This window comes from Eurosta solidaginis, chromosome 5 (assembly GCF_040869045.1).
Source record: "Eurosta solidaginis isolate ZX-2024a chromosome 5, ASM4086904v1, whole genome shotgun sequence".
Taxonomy (NCBI): Eukaryota; Metazoa; Arthropoda; class Insecta; order Diptera; family Tephritidae; genus Eurosta; species Eurosta solidaginis.
The window spans coordinates 134,132,015-134,154,773 of NC_090323.1; the positions used below are offsets into that span (position 1 = coordinate 134,132,015).

General features: G+C 43.0%; 1 protein-coding gene across 1 annotated transcript in view; it reads left to right on the forward strand.

Moving 5' to 3' along the window:
- Positions 1 to 22,759, forward strand: part of Cbl (E3 ubiquitin-protein ligase CBL) — a 123,488-nt gene that overhangs the window by 1,628 nt on the left and 99,101 nt on the right. Inside the window, exons 2-5 of the mRNA XM_067787806.1 lie at positions 9,831 to 10,121; positions 18,996 to 19,112; positions 19,187 to 19,311; positions 19,378 to 19,499. Of these exons, the coding sequence (XP_067643907.1) occupies positions 9,831 to 10,121; positions 18,996 to 19,112; positions 19,187 to 19,311; positions 19,378 to 19,499 (655 nt within the window). The remainder of the gene's footprint in view (positions 1 to 9,830; positions 10,122 to 18,995; positions 19,113 to 19,186; positions 19,312 to 19,377; positions 19,500 to 22,759) is intronic.

Here is a 22,759-nt window from a genome sequence, read left to right on the forward strand (position 1 = left end):
TGCAGTTGAAGTTGGCGATTTTCAAGTGGTTGTTGTTGTGTTTGAACCCACAAGAAAAATTGTGCATCACCGTGGCGGTAGCCACGGTTATACCACACACCCGGACTTGGCATGGCGTTGCCCAGGGTTATTTTTTAAAATCGCGGCCGAAGGCCGCCCACTCAGAAAGGTGTTCTGCGCAAAAATACTATGGATCCCACCCCCGGTTTCGGAGGTTCCCGCGCCTCTTTTTTCGGTTTTTCGTAATATCCTTTGAACGAGTTATAATTTTCATTTTCCGCCTTCGGATTATTAATACTGATGTCAAGACGCGTCGTTTGACACCTCTCTCAATATATTTGGTAGCGTATCAGCAGTCGACCCCTCAACTAGACTATTACCGATATTTGCAGTTGAAGTTGGTGATTTTCATGTGGTTGTTGTTGTGTTGTACCCACAAAAAAAATTGTGCTTCACCGTGGCGGTAAAAACTAGGTTCGCCTGGCAATTCCTGACATAGAGCGTTTTTATGGATTTCTCTGAGGGCACTTTTGTGGTCTTTTTGTTCATATGGCTGAGTTCCCAGGTACCGTATTTACTCATAATGGTTGTTTGTTTCATCCAGTGAGTAACCTTTGGGTTCGGCAAACATCTCGGGGACACGTAGAACGCAAGCGGCCGGCCAATTGCTTTGTAAATGGTTGTTGGTGTTGTTGTAGCAGTGCAAATTAAATGGGGTTACACTGAAATGACAGTCCTTGGTCGGGAAAAATCCCGAGTCACTCCGGTACATAGCACCGACTGCCTTGGGAAGTGGTGCTGAGCGTCTCTTTATCTTTACTTCAATTGCTGTTGTAAAGAGTTTTCAGGGTGTTGTTACGGCCCTGGATTTTAGGTACAATTGCGGATGCATCTTTTATTCTTGTGGGTTTTGATGGTACGTTTCTGTTTTGCACCGATGCCGGCCGATCAGAAAAATAATATACGGTCTACCTTTTGAGTTGAGTAAACCAACAGCTGGTCAAAGTCTACCGCTACGAGTACTGTTTTGTGATGCTGTTTTTGATACAGTCCGCAATTTATCTGTGTGTTGATGGCGTTCATCGCGTGATAATGATATGTAGTTTTCGAAAGCCATGCTCATGACCGGCAAAACCCAAATTTGCGGTGAAAAAAGGGAACAGAATGGCTCGTGGCGATATCGGTACCACCCTCGACATTTTCCATCCTTCAGGGATGGCAAAGGTGGTCAAAGACAAGTTGAAGACATGTCCTAGATATTTGAATCGCTCATTCCCAAGATTTTTAAGCATCGTCATGGATTTACCACCTGGGCCTACTGCTTTGGATGGTTTAGCACGTTTGATAACTTCTTCAACCTCTGTGGGGGTGATGGTAATAGGGACGCGCTGTGTTTATGGTTCGCATCCCATAGCGTTGTATCTTCAGAGGCGATACTTTGATGTATATATATCTTGTTTTTGTTGTTGTATTAACTATAAAGACACTCCCCGAAGGCTGTTAGTGAAGCAGGATTCGCCCCGGATAGGTGAGGTTGACAATTGGGTTTGGAGAAGTTGTATTTTGCGCTGGCCACCTGAAGGGTTGCGCTACACAGCCCCTTGAATCTGGTATTTTAGTCGCCTCTTATGACAGGCATACCTACCGCGGGTATATTCTGATCCCCTAACCCGCTGGGGGAACAGGATTCGTCATGGGTAAGTGTGGTTGATATTTGGGTTGTAGAAGCTATATTTTGCGCTAGGAACACCTTGAAAGGGCTGACCTGCACAAACCCTTGAATCAATTTGGTATTTTAGTCGCCTCTTACGACAGGCATACCTACCGCGGGTATACTCTAAGCCCCCTGACCCGTTGGGGGGCTGGGAGTTACTTAGTTGGTCGGGTGTCAATGTGACCATCGGCTGCTAGTTGACTCAGTTAACAAGTCCTGCGCTTACCATGGAGATGTCAGTCTAACCAAGAGTACTTCCTACCATAAGTGTGGGGGCGTCACGGTTTATCGTGCAGAACGCCGATTTTTATATTTGGTCGCTAAGGCGCAGTGGCGGAGTCGACGAATATTGGGATCTAACCCAGAACACCCCGTCGATGCAACCATCATTTGGACGTGACACACTGGCATGAGAGTGACCGTCCAAAAAATATTCGTTTCCGGAACCCGCAGCAAAACCATTTCTCTGGACCGGGATTAGATTCTGGACCCGGATTGGGAGAATATAGATCAGTCCAACTGCAAGAATCTGCTGGCAGAAAAGACAATTTGTGGAGATGATAAAATCCCGAAGCGCTCCGGTAAATAGAACCAGCTGTCGTGGGAAGCGTCTACGTCGGGAAGGTCGCTGTGACGAAAATAATTAACTGGTTGACTGTATTACATGCCTTTGTTATATCCAGCGCTATGAGTACTGTCCTGAGGTTGGGTTTTTCTTAATTTAACTCGTGTTTTAACGGATCTTTAATGGTGGTTTGTGTGTTGTAGCAATGCTTCGCCTCACCTAATAGCTGCGACCGATCACAAATTGTCATCAATATCCTCTAACGGGAGTCCAAGGAAACTTGCTGTTTCAGCAGGGGTGGACCATAATGAAAGGGGTGTTCGAGGCGTTGGTTCCACATTACAATTAAAGAGATGGTTGGTGTCATGTCGGGACACATTGCAAGCGGGAATACATTTTGTATGTGAGCCGGAGTGACTCGCGTTTCCCTGGGGAGTATGCGTTCCTCTTTCGCAAGTTTTGGGTACTGTTCTTTGAGTACTGGATTCACCGGGCAATTCCTGGCATAAAGGTCCGACGCCTGTTTGTGGAGTTCACCAAGGACCTGCTTGTGTTTTTTTGCTTCATACGGCTGAGTTCTCAGGTGCCGTATTTCCTTAAAATGCTTACGGAGATGACTCCTTAAGTCCCTAGGCGGTGTTGGCTCATCAATCAGATGTCTGTTGGGATGCCCAGGTTTCTGGGTATTCAACAGGAACTGTTTGGTTAGCATCTCATTTCTCTCCCTGATGGGGAGTTGTTGTTGTTGTTGTAGCAATGCTCGCCCCACCTAATAGCCGCGACCGATCACAAATTGTCATCAATATCCTCTAACGGGAGTCCAAGGAAACTTGCCGTTTCAACAGGGGTGGACCATAAGGAAAGGGGTGTTAGAGGCGTTGGTTCCACATTACAATTAAAGAGATGGTTGGTGTCATGTGGGGACACATTGCAAGCAGGGCATACATTTTGTATGTCGGGGTTGATTCTGGATAGGTAAGAGTTTAACCTGTTACAGTATCCAGAACGAAGTTGAGCAAGAGTGACACGCGTTTCCCTGGGGAGTATGCGTTCCTCTTCTGCGAGTTCTGGATATTTTTCTTCAAGTACTGGATTCACCGGGCAATTCCCGACATAAAGGTCCGACGCCTGTCTATGGAGTTCACCAAGGACCTGCTTGTGTTTTTCCGCTTCATACGGCTGGGTTCTCAGGTGCCGTATTTCCTCAAAATGCTTACGGAGATGACTCCTTAGGCCCCTAGGCGGTGCTGGTTCGTCAATCAGATGTCTGTTGGGATGCCCAGGTTTCTAGGTATTCAACAGAAACTGTTTGGTCAGCATCTCATTTCTCTCCCTGATGGGGAGTATTCTCGCCTCATTATGCAGATGGTGTTCTGGGGACATAAGAAGACAGCCCGTGGCGATTCTGAGAGCAGTATTTTGGCAGGCCTGTAGTTTCTTCCAGTGGGTGGTTTTTAGGCTTGGCGACCATATGGGTGACGCGTAGCACGTAATCGGCTGGCTAATTGCTTTGTATGTGGTCAAGAGCGTTTCTTTATCTTTTCCCCAGGTACTGCCAGCAAGGGATTTGAGGATTTTATTACGGCTCTGAATTCTTGGAACAATTGCGGTTGCGTGCGCACCAAAATGTAGATCCTGATCAAACGTCACACCCAAGATTTTGGGGTGTAGGACAGTCGGTAGCGTAGTGCCATCGACGTGGATGTTCAATATGGTCGACATTTGGGGCGTCCATGTTGTAAATAAGGTCGCGGAAGATTTAGTCGGTGACAATGCCAGGTTTCGCGAGGCGAAAAAACTGGAGAGATCAGGGAGATAGCCGTTTATTTTATTGCATAGCTCATCGATCTTTGGGCCTGGGCCTGTGGCCATTATTGTGCAGTCATCGGCGTAGGAAACGATTGTGACTCCTTCCGGTGGTGAAGGTAGCTTAGATATGTAGAAATTAAACAAAAGCGGGGATAGGACACCACCCTGTGGCACCCCTTGTTTAATTCTCCTTTGTTTTTATGTTTCGTTTCTGAATTGCACCGATGCCTGCCGACCACCCAGATAATTTGCGGTCCACCTTTTAAGACATGGGGGAAGGGTGGACCCTTCCAGGTCTTGCAGTAACGAGCCATGGTTGACCGTATCAAAAGCTTTTGATAGGTCTAACGCTACGAGTACTGTTCTATGGTGGGGATATTGATTCAAACTGCAATTTATCTGGGTGCTAATGACATTTAGCGCGGAGGTAGTGCTATGGAGTTTTCTGAAGCCATGCTGATGAGGGGCTAGCTGCAAATGTGCTTGGAAATAAGGGAGCAAAATGGCTTCAAGCGTCTTTGCCACTGGCGATAGGAGAGATATCGGACGATATGACTCACCTACGTTAGCTGGTTTCCCAGGCTTTAGTAGCGGGACCACCTTGGCCATTTTCCATTTCTCGGGTATGACAAAGGTGGAAAGAGACAGGTTGAAGACATGCGCTAAATATTTGAAACCCTCTTTCCCTAGGTTTTTAAGCATCGGCATGGCTATGCCGTCTGGGCCCACTGCTTTGGATGGTTTAGCGCGACCAATGGCGTCCTCAACCTCTCTAGCGGTGATGGTAATTGGTGACGCGCTGAGTTTGTGTTTATGTGCGTGTCTATTGGCTCTCCGTCTATCTTTGTCGACCGTAGGATGCATTATATATTGTCGGCAGAAAGCGCTCGCGCATTTTTTCGCATCCGACAGCACCTTATCGCCAAAGGCGATGGAAACTTTGTCTTTGTGCTTAGTCGGATTCGATAGGGACTTTACGGTGGACCAAAGTTTACCTACACCGGTAGAGAGGTTACAACCTCTTAGGTGCTCTTCCCATTTCGCCCGCTTGTGTTCGTCCACAAGCAATCTGATGCGTTGGTTTATATCCCTTATTTGGGGGTCGCCTGGATCATGCTGTCTTATAAGGTCGCGTTCCCTCGCTAAGCTCGCGGCCTCCGCCGGGAAGTGGGGCCAGATTTCGGGAATTCTCCCGGCTGGAATGAAATGTGCCGAGGCGGATTCAATGACCTTACGGAAGGCACGCTCCCCTTGGCGGGCATCAGTCGGGATAGGGAGGGCAGCAAAGCTGCTGTCTGTTGCAGATTTATATTCTTCCCACTTTCCTTTTTTGAAGTTTACGAAAGTGCGTTTTTCGGTGACGATGAAGTCGGCGGTACGCTCGAACGAAATAAGTATGGGCAGGTGGTCGGATGCCAATGTTACCATCGGCTGCCAGTTGACGCAGTTTACGAGTTCTGCGCTCACGATTGAGATATCTGGCGAGCTATGACAGCTTCCTACCATACGTGTGGGGGCGTCTCCGTTTATTGTGCAGAACGTCGTTTCGTCTATTTGATCCGCCAACATCTCACCCCTACTGTCCGCCCGCAAGTTTGAATGCCATAGGTCGTGATGGGCATTGAAATCGCCTAAGATAATGCGATTGTTGCCAGTGAGTAAGGCCTCGATATTAGGGCGGTATCCACTGGGGCAACAGGTGACAGGAGAGATGTAGATGTTGATGATTTCTAGATTTGCATCGCCTGACCGGACATATAGGCCTTGACGTTCTAAGGCATTGTCACTGCGGTCGATGCCAGGATCAAATATATGATATTGCACAGAGTGGTGTATAATAAACGCGAGGCCGCCTCCATTTCCGCTCTCGCGGTCTTTCCTGTGGACATTATAACCAGAGCAGGTCTGCAATGCAGATCTTGCTGTGAGTTTAGTCTCTTGAATCGAAGCAATGCGGATGTTGTGCCGCTTCATGAAATCGACTATCTCCGTAATCTTCCCAGTTAGTCCATTACAGTTGAACTGCAGAATTCTGAAGTGCATGAGGGGTGACGCCGCCACTCTAGGGGTAAGTGAGGGGTGACTACGCCTAGGTTGTGGAAGGCCAGGACGCAATTGCTGTTGTGGCCTTGGGACTGGGCGCCCTTGGGCAAGCATTGGGGTACCCGGATGATTTGGGTTTGCGACCTGGCAACATGGCGCGATGAAACCCGTCGGGGGGTTGCCGTCGCGGAGACCAGAACATCTAGGAAAGTGGCACCACCCAAGGCAGGAGCTGCATTGAGCGGATGTCGCAATGTGCTGGCAGACGGTGCAAACGGAGGCAGGGACTAAGAGTCTGTTTCCCTGACCTGCAGAAAAGAGAGGGGGAGAAGAAGACGGGGGCAGGGGCTGATGCTCAGCATTGCAACCAGCTCTACTACGAAGGTAGTAGTTATGAGTGGTATCAGCTGTTTGAGTTGTTGGCGCCGTGGGGCGCGAGCAGCAGCGGGTACTTGTTGTGGCTTGCTGAGCAGCGAAGCTGCTGGAAGGTAGTGGGGATACGCTTAGGCGTAGACTGCGGGACGCCCTTGGGCGTGAGCAGCAAGGAGCCACAAAAGATTTATAAAAGTTACGTGGACGTCGGGTTTTGGGATCAAGCCCAGAACAACCTGTCCGATGCAACCGTCCTAAAAAGATTCTTTTCTGGCAAATGCAGCAAAACCATTTCTCATGACCGGGGTTAGGAGACGGACCCGGATTGGGTTCGATACCTTCCCGGAGTAAGAGAATATGTAGCAGGCCTGCTGCAAGGAGCTGCTGGGAGGATGACAATTTGTGGGAGGGACAAAACAAATTAAATGGGGTCACACTGAAATGCCAGTCCTTGGTCGGGAAAAATCCCGAGTCGCTCCGGTACATAGAACCGACTGCCTTGGGGAGTATTCTCGCTTCATTATGTAGATGGTGTTCTGGGGACATAAGAAGACAGCCCGTTGCGGTTCTGAGAGCAGTATTTTGGCAGACCTGCAGCTTATTCCAGTGGATACTTTTTAGGCTTGGCGGGCGACCATATAGGGGACGCGTAGCATGCAATCGGCTGGCCAATTGCTTTGTATGTGGTAATTAGCGTTTCTTTGTCTTTTCCCCAAGTACTGCCAGCAAGGGATTTGAGGATTTTATTACGGCTCTGGATTTTCGGTACAATTGCGGCCGCGTGCTCACCAAAATGTAGATCCTGATCAAACGTCACACCCAAGATTTTGGGGTGTAGGACAGTCGGTAGCGTAGTGCCATCGACGTGGATGTTGAAAATGGTCGACATTTGGGACGTCTTTGTTGTAAATAAGGTCGCGGAGGATTTAGTCGGTGATAATGCCACGTTTCGCGAGGCGAAACAACTGGAGAGATCAGGGAGGTAGCCGTTTATTCTGTTGCAAAGCTCATCGATCTTTGGGCCTGGCCTGTGGCCATTATTGCGCAGTCATCAGCGTAGGAAACGATAGTAACTCCTTCTGGTAGCGAAGGTAGCTTAGATATGTAGAAATTAAACAAAAGTGGGGATAGGACACCACCCTGTGGCACCCCCTGTTGAATTCTTCTTGGTTTTGATGTTTCATTTCTACATTGCACCGATGCCTGCCGACCACCCAGATAATTTTCGGTCCACCTTTTAAGACACGGGGGATGGGTAGACCCTTTCAGGTCTTGCAGTAACGTGCCATGGTTGACCGTATCAAATGCTTTTGATAGGTCTAGCGCAACGAGTACTGTTCTATGGTGGGGGTTTTGATTTAAACCGCAATTTATCTGGGTGCTGGTGGCATTTAGCGCGGTGGTGGTGCTATGGAGTTTTCTGAAGCCACTGATGGCAGGCTAGCTGCAAATTTGCTTTGAAGTGGGGGAGCAAAATGGCTTCAAGCGTCTTGGCTACTGGCGATAGGAGAGATATCGGGCGATATGACTCTCCTATGCTAGCTGGTTTCCCAGGCTTTAGTAGCCGGGCCAATTTGGCCATTTTCCATTTTTCGGGTATGACAAAGGTGGAAAGAGACAGGTTGAAGACATGTGCTAAATATTTGAAACCCTCTTTCCCTACACTTTTAAGCATCGGCATGGCTATGCCGTCTGGGCCCATTGCTTTGGATGGTTTAGCATGACCGATGGCATCCACAACTTCTTTGGCGGTGATAGTAATTGGTGACGCGCTGAATTTATCTTTATGTGCGTGTCTGTTGGCCCTCCGTCTGTCTTTGTCGACCGTAGAATGCATTATATATTGTCGGCAGAAAGCGCTCGCGCATTTTTTCGCATCCGACAGCACTTTATCGCCAAAGACGTTGGAAACTTTGTCATTGTGCCTAGACGGATTCAATAGGGACTTTATGGTGGACCAAAGTTTACCTACATCGGCAGAGAGGTTACAACCGCTTAGGTGCTCCTCCAATTTCCCCCGCTTGTGTTCATCCACAAGCAATCTGATGCGTTGGTTTATATCCCTTATTTGGGGTCGCCGGAATCGAGCTGTTTTATAAGGTCACGTTCTCTCGCTAATCTTGCGGCCTCCGCCGGGAAGTGGGCCGAATTTCGGGAATTCTACCGGCGGGAATGAAACGAGCCGAGGCGGATTCAATGACCTTGCGGAAAGCACGCTCCCCTTGGCGGGCATCAGTCGGGATAGGGAGGGCAGCAAAGTGGTTGTCTGTAAAGGATTTGTATTCGTCCCACTTTCCTTTTTTAAGGTTAATGAAAGTGCGTTTTTCTGTGACGATGAAGTCGGCGGAACGCTCGAGCGAAATAAGTATAGGTAGGTGGTCGGATGCCAATGTTACCATCGGCTGCCAGTTGACTCAGTTTACGAGCTCTGCGCTCACGATTGAAATATCCGGCGAACTGTGACAGCTTTCTACCATACGTGTGGAGCGTCTCCGTTTATTGTGCAGAACGTCGTTTCTTCTATTTGATCCGCCAACATCTCACCCCTACTGTCCACCCGCAAGTTTAAATGCCATAGATCGTGATGGGCATTGAAATCGCCTAAGATAATGCGATTGTTGCCAGTGAGTAAGGCGCTGATATTAGTGCGGTATCCACTGGGGCAACAGGTGGCAGGAGGGATGTAGATGTTGATGATTTCTAGGTTTGCATCGCCTGACCGACAGATAAGCCTTGACGTTCTAAGACACTGTCCCTGCGGTCGATGTCGGGATCAAATATATGATATTGCACAGAGGGGTGTATGATAAACGCCAGGCGCCTCCATTTCCGCCCTCGCGATCTTTTCTGTGGACATTATACCCAATACAATGCAGATCCTGCTGTGAGTTTAGTCTCTTGAATCGCAGCAATGCGGATGATGTGCCGCTTCATGAAATCGACTATCCGTGATCTTCCCTGTTAATCCATTACAGTTTAACTGCATAGTGTGTTGTCGGTGCTATTAGTCGGCGCCCCTAGTATTCGGTAAGAAGTGAAAAAAGGAGTTAACAATGTATTTATAAAAGACTGCAACGTAAGGAACTCTAGGTATGTAGAAATTTAGCACAAATCCATCGAGTATTTTTTTAGAAACTCAATTGTAATTACCCGTTTTAAAATATAACAACGATCATGACGTTTTTTGCTCAAAATTTTTTTAAATATGATCGCACCCAATTCGAACTTAAATTTTAACAGTTTTATTTATATTTTAGAGTAATATCGTGTATTTAATGCAATTTCTTTATATTAAATTTTGCTAAACAATTTTATATATATTTTTAGTACGTTGGTGCCATGGAAAATATTTCGACAGGAATTGAACAAAGTGCATCCAATATCATCTGGCCTGGAAGCAATGGCACTAAAAACGACCATAGATCTAACATGCAACGATTATATATCAAATTTTGAGTTTGATGTTTTTACAAGACTATTCCAACCGTGGGTAACGCTATTACGTAACTGGCAAATATTAGCTGTCACACATCCAGGTTACGTTGCCTTCCTAACTTACGATGAAGTAAAAGCACGACTACAACGTTATATACATAAAGCCGGCAGTTATGTGTTTAGGTTTGTAAAAAAATACACAAATAATATACGAAGTTATAATAAGAGAAATATATATTTATGGCCTAAACTATCACTGCAGTCGCGAAAGACGAAAAGTTGTTCAAAATGTAATTTTAAGTCGGAAAACATACCAGTAATTGGAGGGAATCATCAGTTGATCTGCTAGAAGGATTTGTGAAGCGTAAGATAAGAAAACAAGCATTAAGAATGATTTGTAAAGCGGACATTTTCGCTGAGAAAGGTGCGGCGGTTCTGATAATGTTTGGAGATTTGGCTAGCAGGTCAACTGTTGAAAACTTGAATACCCTGATACTGTCAAACGGAATTCAGATTGAATGCCTAAAGTTCATATAAGGTATCCCTAGAGAAAAAATTTAGGTGTTAAATAGGGTCTTAAAGTATTCAAGTGGAAGAGGAAGATTATTTAGGTGGTTTGTTCGAAAACATTTTTATGGAGGTGGAATCTGCACGTGCAGTATGCTGAGCTGAACCTTCACCGTGGATACTTCAACAATTGTGATTCCTTATCTTTCACAGTTTGCATAATGTTTTCCCCGTCTGCTATGAACTTAAATAGTGGAAATTTCTTGTTATGTTGTTGTTGTTGTTGTTGTAGCGATAAGGGTGCTCCCCGAAGGCTCTGGGGAGTGTTATCGATGGGATGGTCCTTTGCCGGATACATATCCGGTACGTTCCGATAACACAGCACCATTAAGGTGGTAGCCCGATCATCTCGGGAACGATTTATATGGCCCCATTAAACCTTTAGGCCATCCCTCCCTCCCCATCCCCAAGTACCATGAGGAGCTTGGGGTCGCCAGAGCCTCATCTGTTAGGATTCGCTGCGGATAGGTGAGATTGACAATTGGGTTTGGAGAAGCTGTATATTACGCTGGCAACCTGAAGGGTTGCGCTACACAGCCCCTTGAATCTGGTATTTTAGTCGCCTCTTACGACGCGGGTATATTCCGACCCCTAACCCGCTGGGGGAATTTCTTGTTATCGAAGGAGAGGGCATATTTCGGGCCCAGGGACACCGAAATATCGACAAATTTAAACCCAATGCAATTTTAAACATTGTGTTTTTATTTCACCGACGGCCTTTAAGCTCATAAAATTAACACAACCTAAACTAGCAGTTTTTACTGTGGCAAAGGTGTCGAATCGTCCAGAAAATCAATTACTCTCAACAGAAAAGAAAAGTTGTCATTAAAGGTAAAAAATGGTTCTGCAAAATGCACAAATTTATCAGCGTTAGCAGTGTTGTCAATAAACTTCAGCTTTTGTTAACCACTGTTAAAGCTGATAAGTATGTTCGAATTTGGAAGGACCGCTTTACTTTCCTTCCCATTGCGATTGCGAAAAAAGGATGATTCTGCACATTCGCACATAGCGTGAGTTAGTATTTTTCACATTCTCTATTGTTTCAGCGACTGTTACGAGGAACACTTATAACTTTTGCATACATTTATTTATTTATTTGTTAGTCTACAAATTTTACAATTAATCAGACTAAATATGAACGAATGAATGAATATATATAAATGCGGATTACAGTGTAAAATTAACAAGCATACATAGTGAGCAAAATTAAATTATAAAATATGTATATACATATATTATTGAATCAGTTGTGAGATGGACTGTGATGCCGAGCAACGGAATTGATTATCAGTGCTGTCGGAATGGACGTGATTTCGAGCAGCTGATGTATCACACAATAGTAGGGCTGCGATGTGTGGGAGGTTGGAAAGGACGTGATTCCAAGCCACCCGCCCAAAGTAATTATTGATTATTAGTGCTGTCGGAATGGACGTGATTTCCAGCAGCTGATGTATATTTAACACACAATGAGTAGGGCAGTGATGTGTGGGAGGTTGGAAAGGACGTGATTCCAAGCCACCCGCGCAAAGTAACTATTGATTATTAGTGCTGTCGGAATGGACGTGATTTCGAGCAGCTGATGTATATTTAACACACAATGAGTAGGGCTGCAATGTGTGGGAGGTTGGAAAGGACGTGATTCCAAGCCACCCGCCCAAAGTAACTGCAGCAGGTAACAGATTTAGTTTAACATGTGATTTTGAAACAGTTATGAGTTCAAGGCAGTGAGTATATATTTTTTTAAACTGTAAAGTGTGTCGCAAGTATCAATATTATTACAGTGATTATTGAAATCTTGACACAGACAACGAAGAGGTTCATGCATTTGAAAATTCGATCTACATGTATCTAAATATAGCGGTTGGAAATACCGAGAGGGCCTAAAAGGGACATTAAACATCACCTCGCCAAGCAGAAATGGATTGTTTATCATCCCCCTTAATAGTTTTACCATAAATAAAACGCCAAGCATCTCCCTACGGCTCTGTAGTGAAGGCAGCTGTAAAAATTTTAACCGGCTGTAATAGGGCGGTAGGTTCCTTGATGGATCCCATGGCAAATGATTTAAAGCAAAGAGCAAAAATTGCTTCTGGACCGATTCCAATTTTTCGCTATGAACCGGGTAACGCGGGTTCCAGATAATGGAGGCATATTCCAATATAGGTCTTACTAACGATAAAAAAAGAGTTTTAGTGACATAGGGGTCATTTAATTCCTTTGACCACCTTTTTACGAAAGCCAAAGTGCCTCTAGCCCTATTCACACACGATTCGATATGTAATTTGAAGTCCAGTTTAGGGTCCATTATAACGCCAAGATCAGTAAAGTTTGTGACTTGCTTAATGATATAATCGCCTATCATGTACTGATAGGTTTTAAAAGACGTTCACGTCATACCACTCAACCAGGTTATTCAGATCCGATTGAAGAAGTGCCCTATCTTCAGGTGAGCGAATGGGCATAACCAGTTTGACATCTTCAGCGTACATCAGCGGTATGCAGCGCTTCAAAACATTTGGGAGGTCATTAATGAAGAGCAGAAACAACACTGGACCAAGGTGACTGCCCTGTGGAACTCCAGAAGATACATTGATGAATTCAGACAAGCAATTGTTAAACACAACGGTTTGCTTTCTACCTACCAAGTACGAAGAGACCCAAGAGAGAAGACGTGATGGAAAACCCAATCTATCGAGTTTTAGTAGGAGTAAGGAATGGGAAACTTTATCAAACGCCTTACTGAAATCAGTGTAAATAACATCAACTTCGCAGTTCGTCCTTAAGTTATTGGATACGAGGGTTGTGAACTCCAGCAAGTTAGACACAATGGACTTACCCCTGAAAAAGCCATGTTGTGACAGGTCCACTGCCGAAGATACTGCAAAAGCCAGTTGATTTGTGACAACTGATTCAAATAGTTTTGGAATAGCACAAAGTTTGGCTATTCCTCTATAGTTTGGGACACAAGATCTACTCCCACTTTTATAACGTGGTATTATAAACGACTCCTTCCACTTCTTAGCGAATATCCCTTGCCTCAAAGAGGCATTAAATAAGCAGGTAAGGGGTTGACAAAGAAATTGAGCGCAAGTTCTCAGCACAACAGACGGTATTTCATCAGGTCCACTGGAGTAGGAAATTTTCAGACTTTCCAGATGCCTTAGTACCTCATCTGTATGAATATATGGGATCCCTACTGAGTTAAGCGAAGGTAACATGTATTGATAATCCACCGGAGGGGAGTCAGGGATAGTCGAGTAATTAGATTTAAAAAAGTCAGCAAACATATTTGCAATCTCGGAGTCAATACTAGAAATCCGATCGTCATACTTCATTACAGAAGGAAACCCTTTAATTTTTCTTTTGGAGTTGACGAAGGAATAAAATGTTTTCGGATTGGAAGAGATCCGATGCTTAATCTTCATCAGATAATTCTTATAGCATCTTATCTGTAGCCTGTTGTTCTTAAGGCGCAAGATGGAGTATGCAGCATAGTCACTATTAGAGCCAGATAATTTGAAACGCTTGAAGAAGCGTGTTTTTTTGTTTTTTAGATAATTAAGTTCTCTAGAGCTCCAAGCAGTAGCTAGAGATGCTGAGGAGGTTTTGGAAAAAGGCACACATTTGAGGAATATCGCATGTAAAACGTTGGTGAAATGGACGGAGCTCGCTTCAATATCTCCGTCCTACTCAGGCCACTTTATTTTAGAGACTTCGTCGATTAGTAAAGACCAATTGGCCTTTCTAAACAGAAACCGGCGCGAAGTGCTGGATGATAAACATCCTCAGGCAATACCACCGGATCACATCGAGTAACAGAACAATTCGATGTGTCGTCTGAAAAAATCAAATCAAGATATTTGCCAAATTTATTATGAATTCTGTTAAGTTCATAAAGACCAATGTCTGCAAGGTCATTTAAAAACTCGTAGAATACAACATTACAAACAGTGGGAACTAGCATTCCGTCAATAAAATTCCACAACACAAAAGGCAGATTAAAATCGCCAGCCACTAAGACAGAATCAACAGACCTTGACATAGCAAATATAAATTTCAATAGGGAAGAATGTTTTAAGTATACAGAAATATCTGACTGGGGCGGAATATAAGACGCAACAAAATATTTATAAGTAGATAAAAGTTTAACTCGCACGCAGAGGATTTTAACATCAGAAGAATCATCGAAGTACACTTCCTCAGCAGAGAACCTGGTATGTACGGCGATTAACATGCCTCCACCAACTCTGTTTCGTCGGTCTTTTCTAAAGATCTCATAAGAATCTGCTAATATCTCAGAGTTAAACACAGTTGGTTTCAACCATGTCTCAGTAAATACCAAAACGTCATAACAGAGTTCATGACTACGGAGAAAAAGATCAACTAGTTTAGTATTTAGACCCCTAACATTCTGATAATAGACGTTGAGGCCATTATGAAAGGTGTCAGACAAATCTATGACTCCGCGGGAATTTCTACATCTTTTCGAAAAAAACGGAAGGGCTTAATGTATACGTTACTGGGCCAAAGAGAAGCATTGAAAAGTTTGCTATATTCACTTTCAATCACTCGAACTTTAAAAGCGACTCTCACTAAAGTGTTAATGTCGACATCTCTCTTTACTAACTTAAAACAAGCGACATTAGAAGCAGCAATGCGAAAGTGATCAGAGATGTATTTAACAATACTCTCCTCAGTGGCCGATGGCTTAAATGAGGACAAATGAATCCATTTATACCGTACAAATACATCTAATTCAGCATTGTCATTGCTACCACTAACAACACGCGATTTTTGCGTAATTTCTTTTGAAGCACTCTTTCGTTGTCTGTCAGAAACATCAACAGATGGCACATTTGCATTAACTGCTCTAGCTGCAGCATCTGCATACGATACAGTGCCAGCAGAGCGCTACACTGCACTAGTATTTGTCACATTGTTGACAACCATTTGAGCATCAGACTTATTGGAATTTTCAGAAGGCGCGTTTGGATTATTTTTATGATTGTTAGCTTTAGTTGATTTAGATGTGGATGCAGTAGATTGAGTTTTAGATGTAGAATTGGAACTAATTGATGTTGATGTATTTCCAGATGTAGAAGTAGTTTTAGACGAATGAGAGACTGTAGAAGATGAGGCGCTTTTAGATGTAGATGCAGGCGAAGTAGAAGTTGTCTTTGTAGTATAGCTAGTAGAGAGAATTATCGATGTTTGCGGCTGAGTAATAATAGCAGCAGGTTTAGATGTAAGAGTAGTAGTAGGTGCAGGTGATGAAGCATTAGCTCTCAGATTATCGATAGGAGAATTAGAGAACTCGGTGCCAAGCGGGGTAGCGGGAAAATCCATTAGGTTGCTTTGTATTAAGTTGTTGTTATTGGATGCCATGGGGAGAGCAGAAATAAATAGCGCACTATTTCTGACATTCGGACAACCATATGACTCAGCAACATTTAAGTTGTTGTGGGATGACTTCAAAGAGTCCATTATATGATTTTTTAAATCATCGAATTTTTTAGACACAGCATTAGAAATTATGTCAAAACCTTGTTTTTGAGCCACAAGAATAGCGTTCAAAATATTAGATAGCTTGTCCGGCATGTTCACACACTTTTCACACAAGTAAAGCAAATGCGGGTTAGCCTTGATTAGCTTTACTTCATAGTCCGATATACCCTCACTGCAGCTCTGTGGAAAATCCTCTTGCAGAACCCATTACACGGCACTAGACTATTGTCCCCAGATCTGGAAAATAGTTTATTACACTTTCCACAATATTCATCCATTTTTGGCAATTTAAAGTAAAAGAAAATATAAGAATACGTGAAAATATGAGAGCGATTAAAAAACACGTCCGTACGCGGCGAGAGAGAATTTACATTACATCTGTCCTTTTAGGTTAAAGAGTTTTTAATCAAAATATTTAGCCTATTGCCTCTCTTTTGAAAGCATAGAAAACGAAGAACTTTTTCCAGATTACACTCAAAAATATTCGACACGCAACAACAAAATAAATTTTGTATGTTATGTATTTCCGACCAGTTCTTATTGAATCTGAAGGTATATTATTAGGCTTTTCCGGTCTAAGTTTTTGTTTTTAAGTGCGAAATAAAATTAAATGATTCCACTTTTCTAACCCAACGTTTAGCTAATAACTTTTTAGCATCATCAGGGGTATGTGTTTATTTGTTAAATCTGTTACAAACAACAAAATACAAAAATGTTAAATTACATACAATTCTATTGAGTTTGATAAATCCGTATGAAAAAACAACTAAAAAAAAACAGATAATAATACATGAAAAACCAACTTACAATATTGCACCTTGCCGAGGGGTTTTCCTCTTTTGAAATTATTTAAAACTATTGTCTTTGAACATACAACACTTTTGAAAAACATAAAAACATTGAACATTTATGGACAGTAAATCAATACCAACTTAACGCTATGGTAATCTCGTCAATACTAAAAACTATTTTCCTAAACACGTAATGTAAGCAGATGCTATATTGTCTGTATCTTCTTTCTTGTTAATCGTCTTTTCTCTTCTTTCCATGATTCTCAGGCTTTCTAAAGTGTATCTTGTTGTTTCCTTCCGTTCCCTGTCAATAATCTTCGCATTAGTAAAGTCAGCTGAGTGTCCACTTGATATTATGTGTTGTGACAACGCTGTACTGTTCTTTTGTTTTCTTATATCCGCTTCATGTTCGCCCAGTCTAACATCTAAGAGACGCTTTGTTGTGCCAATATATATTTTGCCGCATTCTTCGTTTGGTTTTCCTTTACAAGTAATTTCGTAAATAACGTTGTTTTGTTGATGGAGATCTACAGGACACTTTGTTCTTGTAAATATCGTTGACAAAGTGCGGTTTGACTTATAGGCAAGTGTTGTGTTAGTTGTTTTTATTATGCTGTGATCAATATTTTCGGTAAGCTTGGGTATGTATGTGACGCTGTAAAACTTTTTCGCTGCTTTCGTTTCTAAATTTGTTCTTATAGCTGGAGACATTGGTGCTTTATCGGTAACCGTATCGGTAACCTTTTAACAGCTGATTCGACCAACCTTATGAGAATCAATGCAATCGATTATTGGTGCCGCTAAGGTCGTAACCGTATCGTAGCCAACCAATTGGGTTTTGGTTTACCGTCGTAACGATAAACAGCTGATTACGTTAGGGATACGGATACAGCGATACGACATACGGCACCAATGACTCCGGCTTATGTTAGGTTGGTTGCTGGATTTCATGATTTCTTGGTTTATTAGCTCTCGTATTAAATTATTAGGATAATTGTTGCTGCGTAAAATATTATAAATTTTTTGTATATTGGCATTATAGGTTAGAAAAGTGGAATCATTTAATTTTATTTCGCACTTAAAAACAAAAACTTAGACCGGAAAAGCCTAATAAATTTTGTATGGTTTCTTCACTTCTATACCAAACCTAAAAACGGCATTCGATGTATAGAGGCGGATCCAGATAGGCCTTTTTTGGGAGCGATAATTTGTGGGTGAAAAACAATTTCAGACATTTACAAATGGATTTAGGCTGATGTTGTTGTTGTAGCGAACGAAACACCTCGAAGTTTTTGAGGAGTGTTATCGATGTTAATGATTCTTTGCCAGATATAGATCCGGTACGTTCCGGTCACAAGCACCATTAAAGTACTAGCCCGACCATATCGGGAACGATTTAGTATGACCACATGGAACTTGGAGTCGCCAGAGTCTTGGCTGCTAAAGATACATGATTTGCCACGGATAGGTGAGGTTGACAATTGGGTTGCAGAAGCCATGAATTGCGCTGACAACCCCTGGACTCTGTGCGGTATTTCAGTCGCCTCTTACGACAAGCATACCTACCGCGGGTGTACTCTAAGCCCCCTAGCCCGCTGGAGTAGATTTAGGCTGATCGATTTCGCAGGTGCTCGAAATATGGCCTTATCTAGCACCAGGTATAAGCATAAAAAGAACCGTCAAGCTACATGGATGTCACCCGACCGAAAAGTATACAGTGTTCAAGATGTTCGCACGATTCCAGATCCGATCGAGTCTGAGAGCACTTCCAGCACACAGTCTACAGACCTCGTTGAGATCGAATGCAACGAGGAGTGCGTGAATGATGCAGTAAGACCAAGAGGGCAGCGAAGTGTTTGTAAAAAGAAAGTAGGTGTAGAAAGAAGTGTGAAGTTCAGCTATGGAAGACACAACGGCTGATAAACTTTGAAAGATACTCCGGACAGGATGGAAAAGAGGGCACTCTTCCCCATATCTCTATCGGATTTAGCTTGACTGAAATTGATCGAATGTGAAATGTAATTGAAACTCCATGTATTCTCCATGGGGAATATTAAGGCTTTGGAGATTGATTAACAAAAGTATCGGAAAAGTTTAGGAAGGGAGTGCCAGGTGCAAACAAAAAAATAGCTTGGAAAATAGCAGATATCTGAATGTATGCATGTACATGCTAAAACAAAATCTATACAACCAGGTTATCATGCACGAGACTGGGACAATGGGCGATAGGTTATGTCACAGCAGATGGTGAAATTTTGCAGACCATACCACAAAACAAATCTCTGTGTCAAGCGTTGTTAGATGGCCATAGGTAAGAGAACATTGATTAAATAAAAGTAAAGTTATTTATATACTGAATTATGTATGTATTTAAATATGTTACAGAGAAGGATTTTATTTATATCCTGATGGCCAAGCTTGTAATCCCGATCTTTCATCAGCTGTGCAGAGCCCAACAGAAGATCACATTACAGTTACACAAGAACAGTATGAACTATACTGTGAAATGGGTATATAGAAAATATTTTGAATATAAGATTTTACTCCACAACTAATTTCATATAAATCCATTCTAGGTAGCACATTTCAGCTATGCAAAATTTGTGCTGAAAACGACAAGGATATACGTATAGAGCCCTGTGGGCATTTACTATGCACACCGTGCTTAACTTCTTGGCAAGTCGATTCGGAAGGACAGGTATGTGTTTGAAAGTAGAATAGGTCCTTAGGAATGGTTTTGCTTCCAAAACATAGCTTTGCTGTTTTATTTATATTATAATATTTATTAGTAACTACTAGGCAAACAAACATTTTGTTTGGCCGGTTATCGGAGTAAATTTCGTATTTGATTTGCGAACAAAACACTTGAATATTGCAGCGGTTGTCAAATATTGACACAGAATATTATACATTCCAATATTTGTAACTCAGCTGTTTTGAGATGTGAAGTATGAGGGTATGCTATATCTCAGTACAGGATTTTTTTTTTTTTTTGAAAATGGCGAAGATGGTACCGCTACAAAGCCTAGGTAACCAGTTATTCCTAGCTAAGACGCTTTAAGCCGTCCTGATTGTTGTTGTAGCAGTGCTTCGCCCCATCCAATAGGTGTGACCGATCACAAATTGTCATCAATATCCTCAAACGGAAGTCCAAGGAAACTTGCTGTTTCAATAGGGGTGGACCATAATGTGAGGGGTGTGAGAGGCGTTCCACGGTGGGGTATTTGATTGTCCACTAAATAGTATACATACTCCAAAACCCATCTGCAACGTCAACGGAGCTAACCGCGCACATTTAAAGTTGTATAAAAACTCTGAGCAGTTCGATGTATTTTTGGATTAAAAAGCAATATACCCTTCTAACCTAAATACTTGTTCACTTGTTTAGCCTTAATCAAATCTAGTTACATTTTCTTTTAGGACAGGTAAATGTTTTTTTAATTCATATGTTAGATATTTTATACCGCATGTTTTAACTGAGTTATTCTACTTGTAACACTACTCTTTTTCAATATTAAATTTTTTAAAAACCTTGCAAACAAAAAGATATCATGTCAGTAATTTTTTGGCGATACATAAGCTTGTGTTTGTTTCAAAGTTTAATAACAGAAACGGCTGCGCATACCCGCGTTTTTTTAGTGGTGATCAATTTTGTAAGAGACGGATACCCTTATTGGCATATCTCGTTCTTTAGCTGAAAAAGATGCCAACCTTGTGAAAACATCCTCAAAATGTAATATTATATCGATGTACCAAATTTGATTCAAATCGGTTAAGCCGTTTCCGAGATGATAGTGGATATACAAAGAAATATAAAAAAGAAGGTGAGGTGGCAACCCTACTTAAAAGTATCAATAGAAATGATGAGTAAAATACCTTTCGTTTGCAACCCACATTGACATACATACATACCTCATGTGATGCCAAAAAATGACCCCGGTCTCTCCGAAACCGGGGGCTCCATCCATAGTCATTCTGCGCGGAACACCGTGGATTTACTGCCAAATATTTCCTTTCATAACAATGAAGTGAGACAACAACTTTTTTTAACAAAAATAACTGCTTTTCTATTTTTGGCCAGCTAGATTGATCAAATACCCAACGCACAGTGGGGTTCCACAATACAGTTAAAGAGATGGTTGGTGTTATGTGGAGACACATTACAAGCAGGACATATGTTTTGTATGTCGGGGTTGATTCTGGATAGGTAAGACTTTAACCTGTTACAGTATCCAGATCGAAGTTGAGCTAGAGTGACTCGCGTTTCTCTAGGGAGATTGCGTTCTTCTTCTGCTAGTTTTGGGGTTTTTCCTTTGAGTACTGATCAAATACCCCACCGTGCGTTGGTTCCACAATACAGTTAAAGAAATGGTTGGTGTCATGTGGAGACACATTACAAGCAGGACATATGTTTTGTATGTCGGGGTTGATTCTGGACAGGTAAGAGTTTAACCTGTTACAGTATCCAGATCGAAGTTGAGCTAGAGTGACTCGCGTTTCTCTAGGGAGATTGCGTTCTTCTTCTGCTAGTTTTGGGGATTTTTCTTTGAGTACAGGCTTCACCGGAAAATTCCTGGCATACAGGTCCTACGCCTGTCTGTGGAGCTCACTGAGGACCTGCTTGTGTTTTTTAGCTTCATACGGCTGTGTTGTCAGGTGCCGTATTTCCTCATAATGCTTACGGATAAGACTCCTTAAGCCCCTGGCGGTGTTGGCTCATCAATCAGTTGTCTGCCTGTTGGGATGCCCAGATTTGTGGGTATACAACAGGAACTGTTTGGTTAGCATTTCATTTCTGTCCCTAATGGGGAGTATTCTCGCCTCATTATGTAGATAATGTTTTGGGGACATAAAAAGACAGCCCGTGGCGGTTCTGAGAGCAGTATTTTGGCAGGCCTGTATCTTCTTCCAGTGGGTAGTTTTTAGACTTGCGACCATATAGAGGACGCGTAGCATGCAATCGGCTGGCCAATTGCTTTGTATGTGGTAATGGGCGTTTCTTTGTCTTTTCCCCAAGTACTGCCAGCAAGAGATTTGAGGATTTTATTACGGGTCTGGATTTTCGGTACAATTGCGTCTGCATGCTCACCGAAATGTAGATCCTGATCAAGCGTCACACCCAAGATTTTGGGGTGTAAGACAGTCGGTAGCGTAGTGCCATTGACGTGGATGTTCAAAATGGTTGACATTTGGGACGTCCATGTTGTCGGTGATAATGTCAGGTTTCGCGAGGCGAAAAAACTGGAGAGATCAGGGAGGTAGCCTCTTATTTTGTTGCAAAGCTCATCGATCTGTGGGCCTGGGCCTGTGGTCATTATTGTGTAGTCATCGGCGTAGGAAACTATAGTGACTCCCTCTGGTGGTGAAGGTAGCTTAGATATGTAGAAATTAAACAAAAGTGGGGATAGGACACCACCCTGTGGCACCCCTTGTTTAATTCTTCTTGGTTTGGATGTTGCGTTCCTAAATTGCACCAATGCCTGCCGACCACCCAGATAATTTGCGGATATGGGGGAAGGGTAGACCCCTCCAGGTCTTGCAGTAACGGGCGATGGTTGACCGTATCAAAAGGTTTTGATAGGTCTAGCGCAACAAGTACTGTTCTATGGTGGGAGTTTTGATTTAAACCGCAATTTATCTGGGTGCCAATGGCATTTAGCGCGGTGGTTCTGCTGTGTGTGTTGCAGAAAATGGCTTCGAGTGTCATGGCTACTGGAGATAGGAGAGCGATAAGAATCTTCTATGTTAGCTGGTTTCCCAGGCTTTAGTACCGGGACCACTTTGGCCATTTTCCATTTTTCGGGGATGACAAAGGTGGACAGCGACAGGTTGAAGACGTCTGCTAGATATTTGTAACCCTCTTTACCTAGGCTTTTAAGCATCGGCAGGGCTAAGCCGTCTGGGCCCACTGCTTTAGATGGTTTAACATGACCGATAGCATCCTCAACCCCTTTGGCG